The sequence below is a fragment of the Pinus tabuliformis genome, chromosome 4_2, assembly GCF_031772625.1.
Source record: "Pinus tabuliformis cultivar Carrire ecotype Pingquan chromosome 4_2, CPIR1, whole genome shotgun sequence".
Lineage (NCBI taxonomy): Eukaryota > Viridiplantae > Streptophyta > Pinopsida > Pinales > Pinaceae > Pinus > Pinus tabuliformis.
In genome coordinates this window covers 142641722-142654314 of record NC_142304.1, presented here as the reverse complement: position 1 = coordinate 142654314, position 12593 = coordinate 142641722, and the positions used below count along the sequence as shown (strand labels likewise).

At 46.1% G+C, this 12593-nt stretch overlaps 1 protein-coding gene across 1 annotated transcript; it reads left to right on the top strand.

Moving 5' to 3' along the window:
• Positions 1–6772: 6772 nt before the first annotated feature.
• On the top strand, positions 6773–7483 carry LOC149168617 (uncharacterized). The gene has a single exon (XM_089424933.1). It carries the CDS (start codon positions 6773–6775, stop codon positions 7481–7483), a length of 711 nt encoding a protein of 236 aa, XP_089281059.1.
• Positions 7484–12593: the final 5110 nt, after the last annotated feature.

Sequence of the window (12593 nt, the reverse complement as noted above, 5' to 3'; positions counted from 1 at the left end):
TATATATATACAAAACGAAAGAGGTCCTGGAAGGAGGTCCGATGGAGAGCATCCATGAAGGTCTAGGGTAAAACCCTAGGGTTCTTTTTCTGAGCACTGCAGATTTCCGTCACAGCTCCGGCGACGCGCACTGTACACCCTGTCTGTTGCGGTCACACACCCGTCGCTTTCTGATATCGACCTGTGGTTGGAAATGGGTGACATTATGGAGACGGAAGAGGTAGACTATTCAGAGGAGCCCTACCCGGATCGCGTTATTTTCGATAACCCTAGTTTCACTCCCACCCCGTCGATTGACACAACTACTCCGTTGGCTGCCCCAGAACCGCCTCATCGCTCTCCCGTCATATCCTTACCTCGGCATAGTCCTGTCTCACCCCTCATCGGGTCTCATTCTATCGATTCTCCGAGCTTCGAAGTTCCTCCACTTTCACCGAGCACCCTCCACATACTATCCTCACACACCCCTCCCTCACCCTCCTTTGACCCGCTTTCATCATTTTTCACTGCTCCTCCCGTCGATCCCCCGGTTACTGCGGCGTCTCATACCTCCTGCGTGGGAGCCCGTCCATCTGGGTGTTTTGAGATTCCTGCGGTTAAGGTTAAACCAGCAAAACACTTTTCCCAGGAAGGCGTACCAAATCCCCTGGTGGACCACCCGTCAGCTCCTCGCACCAGCGAAAGGAAGTCGAAGTGAATCAAGGCTACCTCCGTTATGCTCTTAACTGCAAAAGATACCCAAATACAGAATATGCGAAGAAAGATACCCAGAACAGAGAACAGTGAGAGGCAACAACAAATACTTTATTATTGAGAAAGCAATGTTTACTAGCCTCTTCGAGGGGGCAACCTCCAATAGAGCAAAGCTCGATACAAAAATAAGACACGATGCTCCTCGCAGGGAGTCTCTATCCTTTATATATGACTCATACATGCAATACCAAGGATCAATACCATGGGTTTTATTATTACCATCTATCTAATACTACGGCCCATTTGCAACTAACTGTGGTCCCGTCATTAATTGCGGGTTAACCACTTACAATTATTAATGTGGGCTTTATTGACTCTTGACTATGACTCGATCCCATTACCTAAATAAGGGGGTTAGGGTGGGACCCTAACATGCCCTACCCCTTAAGACTAGCCTTGTCCTCAAGGCTGAAGCTGCGGAAATTGCTAAAGAATAGTGGTTGGTTCCCAAGTTGCATCTTCCGGAGAGGTGTCTTTCCACTTGACGAGGACTTCCCTAATGATGCAACCCCGCAAATGCTTGTCTCGTGTGTCTAGGACTTGTTCAGGTTGGAGCCAGATTGAACCTTCTTCGTCCAATTCAGGTAGACTGGTTCGAATTCTGCAATTGTTCCCAATCACTTTCTTGTGGCAAGAGACATGGAAAACTGGATGGATTTTTGCAGTAGGTGGGAAAGCCAACTTGTAAGCCACTTCTCCAATGCGCTGAAGTACTTGGTATGGTCCGTAGAATTTTGGAGATAGTTTCTGACAACCCTTGTTTTTTAGTGATGTTTGCTTATATGGTTGCAGCCTCAAAAATACCTGATCCCCTTCTTGAAATTGGCGCTCTGAGTGATGCTGGTCTACCTGTTGCTTCATGCGGTTTTGAGCTTGATGAAGATTCTCTCTAAGATGGGCGAGCATGGTTGCGCGGTGTTGTAGGAGTTGATCCACTGCTTGTACTTTTGAGCACCCCTTGAGATAAGAAGTAGGGGAAGGAGGGAGTTAACCATATACTGCTTCATACGGAGTCATTTTGGTGGTGGCATGATAGTTGGTGTTATACCACCATTCAGCCAGAGGTAACCACTGTACCCAAAGATGTTGCTTTTCTGAAGTGAAACACCTAAGGTAGGTTTCCAGACATTTGTTGACGGCTTCAGTTTGACCATCCATTTGCGGATGATAGGAAGTACTGAGTTTTAGTTGAGTGCCCTGTATCCTGAAGAGTTCCTGCCAAAAATTATTGGTGAAGATTGGGTCGCGATCGGACACAATAGAAGTGGACATGCCATGCAATTTGAAGATCTGATCCATGAAAGATTGAGCGACCAAAGTTGGTGTAAACGGGTGGGGTAGGGCGCAGAAATGAGCATACTTCGAAAGTTTGTCCACAACCACCATGATGACTGACATGTTTCCTGACTTTGGAAGACCTGTAATGAAATCCATAGAAACCTCCGTCCAAATTGATGTCCGGATGGGCAATGGTTGTAATGTGCTTGTGTGTTGATGGTTTCCCCTTTGTGGCGTTGACAGACATCGCATTCTGCTACGAAAGTAAGGATGTCCTTTTTCATGCCTGTCCAAAAAAATTATCTTCTGGTGCGAGCATACGTCTTCTGAAAGCCCGAATGTCCTGCAACGGGAGATGAGTGCAATTCTGCCAAAATGCGACTTTTGAGGGTGGATGTTGGTGATATGACGACTCTGTCCCTGTAGCGAAGAATATCATCCTGCCACGAGTAGCCCTTGGTGGAATTTGGATCTACCTGCAATTGAGAAATGAGTTGGGAGAGCCCGGGATGTGAAAACCATTCCCTGCGAGCCTCTTCAATCCATTCTGGAATGGGGAGGGAAATTGCTAGCAGAGTACTTTCCTCCTCAAATTGGCGAGATAATGCATCGGCTACACTATTGTCTTTCCCTTTCTTGTAAATGATCTCATAATCATATCCCAACATTTTGGCGAGCCATTTATTTTGTTGTGGGGAGGATAGGCGTTGCTCCAAAAAATATTTAAGACTGTGATGATCTGTGCGGATTTGGAAACGTCGCCCCAATAAGTAAGGTCGCCAGGTCTCTACTGCATGTAAGATGGCCATCATTTCCTTCTCGTAGGTAGATTGGCCCAGATTCCTCCCACTTAGTTGTTGGCTTGTGAAGGCCAAAGGTCGCCCTTCCTGCATTAAGACCGCCCCAATACCTGTACCCGAAGCATCACATTCAATGACAAAAGATTTGGTGAAGTCAGGTAGTGCTAAGACTGGAGTGGAACACATCGCATTTTTTAGAGCGGTAAATGCCTATTGTGCTTCCTCATTCCAGAAGAATGAATTTTTCTTTAGGAGTTGAGTGAGGGGCTTCGCTATGCGACCATAGTTGCGGACAATATGATAATATCCTGTGAGACCCAAAAATCCTCTCAAGCTCTTCAAGGTCTTAGGTTGAGGCCAATCCTGCATTGCCTGGATCTTTTTGGGGTCCACCTTGACACCTTCACGCCCCACAATGTGGCCCAAATACTCAACTTCTTCCATGCCAAACGAACACTTGGACATCTTAACAAATAATTTATGCTTGCGGAGCAGTTGCAAGAGTAGATCTACATGCTGAAGATGTGCAGCCCAAGTGCAACTATAGATGAGGATGTCATTGAAGAAGACAATGACAAATTTCCTGAGATATGGTTTGAGAATGTGGTTCATAAGGCTCTGAAAAGTAGAGGGGGCATTACAAAGACCAAATGGCATGACTAGGAACTCATAATGGCCTTCATGAGTTCTGAAAGCAGTCTTTGGAATGTCGACTTCCTTCATGCGAATTTGGTGGTAGCCTGAGCGAAGATCCAACTTAGTGAAGAATTGAGCCCCATTGAGTTCATCTAGCAAATCGTCAACCGCCGGAGTGGGAAACTTATCTTTGACTGTCAACTTATTGAGGGCCCTGAAGTCGGGACACATCTGCCACTCCCCATCTTTCTTGAGCACCATGACCACTGGGGATGAATAAGGACTAATGCTGGAACGAATGACACCTGCTTCCAAAAGTTCCTTGATTATTTTTTCTATTTCATTCTTTTCGGTGAACGGATATCTGTATGGGCGCACATTTTGGGGGTTGGGCCCCTGGAACCAAGGTGATGCTATGATCATGTTCCCCTTGCGAGGGTGGAAGCTCATGAGGCTTGTCAAAGACCGACAGATGGTTATTTAAAATCTGTTGCATCTCAGGATGAATTGGCAGAGACTTGGTTTCGACTGCCTGGATGGCATTAAATTGAGCTATAACTCCATGATTGCCCTTTTTTAAAAAAAATTCCATCCTATGCGAGTTGATGATAGAGGGGGCTCCAGCCTGGAGCCCACGGAGGGTATGTGTGTAGTTTTTCTGCTTAAAACTCATATATAACTCCTGGAAATCCATTGTGATTAGCCCAAGAGTGCGGAGCCATTCAGCACCGAGGACAATGTCGCAACCTCCCATGTGTATGGCAAACATGTGGGTTTTCAACTGATAATCCCCCATTTGAAGTTTGACATTTTCACAGCGTCCTTCACATTTCATTGTGCCCCCATCCGCAATTTGGACTTGGAAGTTAGAAACTGCTCGTACAAAACAATGCACTGCTTCTGCGACTTTTTGATGGATGAAATTATGTGTACTTCCACTATCAATCAAGACTACTACTGGGCGATGTTTAATAAAACCTCTGATTTTGAGAGTTTGAGGTGAAGAAATCCCTGCCAAAGCATGCAGCGAAATAACTGGTTCATCAGAGACATTGTCCTTTTGGTTGTCTTCTTCTAGCGCCTCATGTTCCTCAAGTGGTGGATCTTCCTCTATTGAGTTGTAGTCAGTGGCATCAATTTGAAAAAATTTGGGCTCCTTGCACTAATGACCTGGGGAGTATTTTTCATCACAGTAGTAACATATTCCTTGCTTTCTTCTTTCGGCCATTTCCGCAGGTGACACCTTTTGGACCTTAAGTGTTTGAGTCGTGTTGTGAGCCTGTGGGGGGCGACCTTTAGCGGAGAAATTTGGGCGACTGTACTGGGCTGCTAATGCACGTTCCACGTTACGAGCTACCTTGCAAGCCTCCGTCCATGTGGGAGGGTGGTGCAGTAGGACTTGGGCTTTGATGGCTTCTTTAAGACCGCTGATAAAACATTCCGTGTAGAACACATCTGAGAGACCCCAAGTGCGGAAGGCTAAGGCTTCAAAAGCTGTAATATATTCATCCACTGTACCAGTCTGTCGGAGCTTAGTAAGACGACCCAAAAAAGAAGATTCCTGGTCAAAGCGGTCTTGAAGAGCTTTTTTGAATTTGGTCCAAGTCAGAAAAGGTCCATTGCAACGTTGATGCCATTCCCACCATTGCCACCTTTCATTGTCCAAGTACATGCTCCCCACCATAAGCTGAGTCGCATCATCTAAGATGTTATTCAGATTGAAATACTGCTCCATTTGTGCTATCCATGCTGACGGGTGAGAACCGTCAAATTTATGCATATCCAACTTGGGAGGTCGCTGACGGGGTTGTTGGTGGGTGTGCCAGACGTGAGGAGAGTGGCTAGACTCACCCTCACTGTGTCCATTGCCATTATACGCCTCCTCGTGGGCTTGCTCCTTGCCCTTCGGGATTATGCTCTCGACCAGGCTAGTTAGTCGGTTAAGCTGAATGTGGAGGGTTTGCACGGATTCTTCAAGTTTGTCCATCCTTTCATTGGCCATCGCTTGAGCTCTAGTTTCTACCATGCACCGACCTGATGTTTTTTGAAAATTGGGAACGCCTAAAAAAATTTCACTAAGAATTGAATGGTACCATCGTGCTCAGCTCGTCGTCCGGATTCTGATGGGCTAGATCACCAATAGCGGATCGGATAGCTCTGGGCGGCGGAACAGACTGTTGCTGCGGATCTGATGGATCTAGTAGATCAGAGTGGCTGGTATACTAACTCAGAACTGCGGGACTGATGTCTGCTACTGCTGCACCTCTTTGCGCGGTGATCTGGTATATATGATGCGTGATCCCCAGATAGAAAAGGGAACTATGGTCTCGAGGAGTGTCAAGTGCTACAGATCGCAATATACATAAGGGTCTGACAGTAGTACTCGGCCCAATGTTTCAGGGCTCTAACTAAGGAGGATCAACCGTACCCTTAGCCGTACAACCCGACTACCCTATCGTACGGGCGAGTAATCTCTCCGAGTGCTATTCTTGGTGTACTGTAGCAGCAAGACGGCTGAAGGTTTATCTATGGCGAGGTTGCAGAGGAGCTAAGGGGCTTCCGATATACCTAGAAGGTACTTGGAAGATAGTCCGTACGCGGTTCTGTCTAATGCGCTACTACTCGAAGGGGTACCCACAGGGGTTACAAGGGAGTCCAACAAGCGTGACCACCTCTTGTATTTCCTGCGTGCATGCCTCCCCAAATCCGCAGGTTTATGCGCTCAACGACAGATCCCGTGGTTTAAAGACGCCGGAACACGTCTCTAGCCAAAAAAAAAATTCTACGAAATGGAGATCCCACCGTCCCTGGAAAGTGCTCTGATACCACTTGTTATGCTCTTAACCTGCAAAAGATACCCAAATACAGAATATGCGAAGAAAGATACCCAGAACATAGAACAGTGAGAGACAACAGCAAATACTTTATTATTGAGAAAGCAATGTTCACTGGCCTCTTCGAGGGGGCAACCTCCAATAGAGCAGAGCTCGATACAAAAATAAGACACGATGCTCCTCGCAGGGAGTCTCTATCCTTTATATATGACTCATACATGCAATACCAAGGATCAATACCATGGGTTTTATTATTACCATCTATCTAATACTACACCCATTTGCAACTAACTGTGGTCCCGTCATTAATTGTGGGTTAACCACTTACAATTATTAATGTGGGCTTTATTGACTCTTGACTATGACTCGATCCCATTACCTAAATAAGGGGGTTAGGGTGGGACCCTAACAACCTCTAAGGATATCACCATCAGATTCAGAGAGACCTCGGGTATTGGTGAATTTGCAATCATGGCAGGCACTGTGTTAGTTGGGCATGTCCGTGGTCGGGCGTATTCGGCCAACAGGCTGACTCAGTGGGTAAAGGAGATTTGGGGAGGTTTGCTTATTGATCTGCCAGAAGTCCATGTTCTGCCTAGAGGTTGGTTCTCCCTACATTTCTCAAAGGAAAGTTACACGGATTTGGTACTGGCCAGGTACTGGCACATCGAGATGGCCCCGGTCCTTCTCAAGCGGTGGAGCCCTTTATTCGACCCTGAACGTGAACAAATTGGAGCAGGACCGATTTGGGTGCGCTTGCCGGGTCTTCCGCTACAGTTCTGGGGTGAAGAAGTTTTCATCAGGATTGGAAACGCTCTGGGTACATATCTAGATCATGATCGTACCTTTGTGGAGTCGAGAAGCAGGACCCTCGCATGCATATTGGTTCACTTGGATACCCGCGAGGGACTGGAGGAAAAGATAACCCTACAGTGGGGGAGATACATCAGAGTCCAGATACTGGACTACGAGGGGGTCTCGTTCCGTTGCAGGCGATGTCACAAGGTGGGACATCTATTCAAAGACTGCCCTCTCAACCGGAAAGCAGAAGACTCCCCGAAGATCACACCTGCACCTTCCAGGGCAAATTCACCAGTCAGCTCGCGCCCCATACCCTCTGGTCCGGCTTTGGTGGCAACCTCTCCCACGGTTGATACAGGACACACTATTTGCCACCGCTGACCAGGGCTCTCTCTGCTGCTAAAGCCGCAATAGCTTCGGGTACTCCTCTGAACCCTCCTCTCTCATCTTTTGATCATATTTCTACTGCTGCAGGTTCCTCTATTCAGACATCTATGGCTCATTGTATCATGTCTTCCCCTCCTCTCATTGCCTCTACTGGCCCCTCTTTGCTCTCTCCCTCTACATCTTCTTCCTCCCGGCCATCTTCCGAGGTCTCTCCTCCTCACCAATACTTCCTTCGTTCCATAACCCACACCAAAGAATTGCCGGTCCGACAGTCTGGTCTTGGTCTCACTTTACCCGGTGCTACTCCCCTGTCATCCAGAGGCAGGAAGTCCGATCTCTCCAAGGCTATTAAGAAAGCGGGGGCGGAGGTCGTCTCTGGTCGCCAATCCACTATAGATGGGGTCCTTAGAGCAGGAAATACCCCGCGTGGTGTTCCTCCATGAAGTGTTTATCCTTTAATTGCAGGGGTTTGGCTAGTGCCTCCAAGAAACTAGCCATGAAGCGACTCATCGAGATTGAGCCTATTGACATCATCCTGCTACAAGAAACTCTTTGCTCGGCCGACCAAATCTCCCTCACCCTTCAATCCTTGATCCCGAGCTGGTCCTTTGTCGCCCTAGATGCTGCTGGCAGATCTGGGGGTCTGGCCATTGGATATAACCCTCGAACCATTCGGGTTGAAGCATCTTGGGGGGGGGTCAGGATATTTGGGACTTGATATATTTTCAGCGGACCTGGGCATGAACCTTCGCATTGTGAATGTATATGCTCCCTGTATATAGAGAGAACTATTATGGCAGCGCATATTACACCTCTCCCTCCTGGATTCTGAGCAGACAATTATCGGAGGGGACCTCAACTTTTCATTGGGATTCAGAGAATCATGGGGGTCTGCGGCCCAAATTGACACTATCTCCGACTATATGACAAATCTGTTGGAACAGACAAACTTTATTGATGTCCCCATGCATAAACTTCTTCCCACCTGGAGGAACAGAAGGGTGGGAGATGCAGCATTGGCTCGTAGACTTGACAGATTTATCATGAAAGACTCGCTCCTACAACAGCTGCATCATTACAAGCAATGGGTGGGCTCGGGGGGCATATCGGATCACTCGCCTATATATCTAGAAATACAGGGGCCTTTTAAGAAACCAAAAGCCCCTTACAAATTCAATCACGTCTGGCTGAGAGACCCTTCATACATAAAGATGGTCTCTGATTACTGGACCGCACATCCCATTACTGGAGCAGAGTCCCTCGCAAAAGGTTTCTGTAAAAATCTCTCCGAGATCAAACACCTTTCCATTAATTGGGCCAGGGAGAAGCAAACTCAGAAACTTTACAGCTCACCCAAATAGAATCTGAGCTGAGCTCATTACTTGACGATCGAAGTCTGGGATTCATTTCTGCGGAGGACAAGACCCGTTTGATAGAACTGGAAAATCAGAAGGCTGTTATTCTTAAGGAGCGCGAGGAATCCCAGAGATTGAGGAGCAGAGCTACTTGGTTAAAAGTGGGGGACGATAACATGAAGTTCTTTCATAGCTATGCCAAGGGACGAAAGGTGTCCAATACCATTTGGAACCTCCCTACACCTGAGGGAGGCACGACTGATACTTTCAACAAGCTTGCCCACCTCGGTATCACACATTTCAGAAACCTCTACAAATGTCCTCGTGGAGTAAATCTTCCTGATATCATCAATGTGGCGGGACATTTTCCAAGATTTGTCAATGGGGAAGATGCAGAAGAGCTATCTGCTCCGGTTACTTCTGGGGAGCTAGAGGGTACTTTAAAATGGTTCAAAAAAGATAAGAGTCCAGGCCCGGATGGCTGGACCATTGAATTCTATCTGGCATTCTATGAAATCTTGGGACAGGATCTTCTGAAAGTAGTGGAGGAGAGCAGAACTACGGGTTCCATTTATCACGCCATCAATTCGACTTTCATTGCCCTCATACCTAAATCCGATTCCCCATCTTCTTTTGATGATTATAGGCCTATCTCCTTGTGCAACTGCCTTTATAAGATTATCTCTAAGATCATTGCAAATCGTCTCAGGCCGATACTCTCCAGACATATTGCCCCTCAGCAATTTGCATTCCTCGAATCCAGACAGATCCATGAAGCCATAGGTTCGGCGCAAGAAGCCATCCATTCTATCTAGTCCAAGCATCATTCTTAAGATTGACCTATCCAAAGCTTTCGACCATGTCAGTTGGCTCTATATCAATATGCTTCTCATTCACCTGGGCTTCCCCCACATCTTCATCACTTGGATTATGGCCTATATTACCTCTCCAACCTTCAGTGTCCTCATAAATGGCTCGGCCTCTCACTTCTTCTACTCTGAAAGGGGGCTTAGACAGGGCTGCCCACTATCTCCCCTTCTCTTTCCAATTGTCATGGAGGGACTTAGTTGTCTCATTGCCTCTGCTAAAAGGAGTGGTGATCTTTGTGGTCTCAGGATCTCGGAGGATTGCTCTCTCACACATCTCCTATTTGTGGACGATGTGCTCATTTTGCTGGATGGCAGCATTCGGGACTCCAGAACCTTTTCTAAGATTCTTCTTCTTTTCTCCTCCGCTACTGGTATGCTCGCAAATCACTCCAAATCCACCATCACTTTCACCCGCACCACAGTTCATGAATCCCAATTTGCTCATCAGGTATTTCCCTACAGCATTCATCCCTTGGATAGAGGCCTCAAATATTTGGGATTCTGGCTAAAACCTACTTGCCAGAGAATTGTTGACTGGGTCTAGCTTGTCTCTAAACTGGAGAAGAGACTGTCAGTTTGGAGCTATAGATATTTATCAAGGGCGGGCAGACTGGTGCTTATCAAATCAGTCCTGGAGGCCACACTGGTCTTTTGGATGGCTCTTGCATGGATTCCCAGGAATATTCTCGCTCGAATAAAACAACTTTGCAACAGATATCTCTGGAACGAGAATCAGGATAAAAGGTTGTTTGCCTAGATCAGCTGGAAAAAGATAGCCCTACCAAAGAAATGGGGAGGATGGGGGCTAAAAGATCTTCCCCTTTTCACACAAGCACTAGCTGCTAAAATGGGATGGACACTGGTGACTGGTCAGAATCTATGGGCTCATATCTCATACCACAAATACATCTGGCCTTAGAACATATTGGACTGGATCAGACTACCTACTTGGCCATCGACGGGCTGCTCATCGGTATGGAAGGCACTGCTCCATACCCTTCCCCACATTCGAGACAATTTGGCTTGGAGAATCAACGATGGCTCGCTGGGAAGGATAGGGCAGGATCCGTGGATTGGTAGTGGGGGAAGACACATTTTTAATAGAGACCTCATTATGTACCTACATGCTCGAGAGATCACGGTATTCTCGCACATTGCAGATCAGCAAAATTCAGATATTTTCACACAGGCATGGAAGTCAGCTCAGCAACTTGACCTCCCTCCTCAATGGCATCAGGAATGGCATGAATATACCACTGCATTATCTGAATCACACATAAGAATCAAAGAGGGACCCGATGAATTAGTTTGGTGTTTGGCAGAGAATGGTATCTATTCACCTAAGCCAGGCTACTGCTCACTAATACAACACAAAAAACCTGAACAGTCTTTGCATTGGTGGCGAAATATTTGGAAGCTTATAGCCCCCCGCGCACTAGACTATTCTTCTGGTGTATTCTTAAACACATAGTGCCCACGGGGGAGCACCTTACTCATAGAGCGATTTTCGGGCCTTCCTGGTGTGTACTGTACAAAGAGGCATCGGAATCCACGGAACATCTCTTTCTACATTGCACAACAATACGCTCACTTTGGCAGCGTATTTCCACATCTATCTGCACTGCTGGGTTATGGACAGGTCACGATATACACAACGCTTGGGAGGAATGGTTTTGCAGACATACAGGATCAAAACTACAGAACCTTCCCTTATTGGTTAGCTGGTATATCTGGCAGGCCCGAAATAGGTACATCTTTGACAACATGGTTGTGTGCTGGCCGCGTATTGAGGCCGGCATTATCTCTTCATACAATGAATTGCCAGACCCTATTCCCCCTAGGGAGAGACGCATTCAACCACCTCCCAGCATTGATAAATCTACCCCATGGGCTTTTTTTGATGGGGCCGCAAATCAACATGGCTGTGGAGGTGGTTTTATACTCAACATAGATGAACACCATTGCTACAAAGTTAAGTTGGGACTCGGTGCAGGCACAAACAACTTTGCGGAACTCATTACCCTCCGTCACTTATTACATTTCTCTTTGGGTCATCGGTGTCACAATCTTAACATTTTTGGGGACTCAAAGATTGTTGTAAATTGGTTCAATCATACATCTATTTGTCACATACACACACTCAACAACATATTGCATGAAGTTCATACTTTCAAGGTTGCATTTAACTATATCTCTTGTAACCACATATACAGGGAATATAACTGCAGCGCTGATCAATTATCCAAGGAGGCCGCGCTACTACCCAGAGGAGAATGGTTAATACTAGAGCAGAGGGGGACCGAAGAATACCGCTATTATCACAGGCCATATATAGATCAGCATTATCAGAGGGACATTAGTCCCTGAACTATCAATGATTTTATTGTAAAGATCTGAAGCTCAAATTTTGAAATCTTTTTGATATATAAAAGACACACCACATATGAGATAATATACTGAAAATGGACCCTGCGTGGTCATGTACAGGCTTATACAGACTGATAGACTAACTTTTAAACAGTTGTTTTTTGTATTTCAGTCAGATCACCCTGCGTGGTGTATCTGGACAACACAGAACCCCACATGTTTGCTCATGGATGGCACTATTTACGGCATATGCTACAGCATTTACAATATGTAATTTTCTCTATACTAATGAAAATTACGGATTTTTCGAGTGGGAAAAAAAAAAAAATAATATATATATATATATATTTTTATATATATATATATATATATATATATATATATATATATATATATATATATATATATATATATTTTCCCACATCCATAGTAATTCTGGGCAGATCGACCCTGAAGGGGGATCACATCCCCTCGGCCTATGTACTGACCTGACCCCAAGGGCTTTCGGGTAGA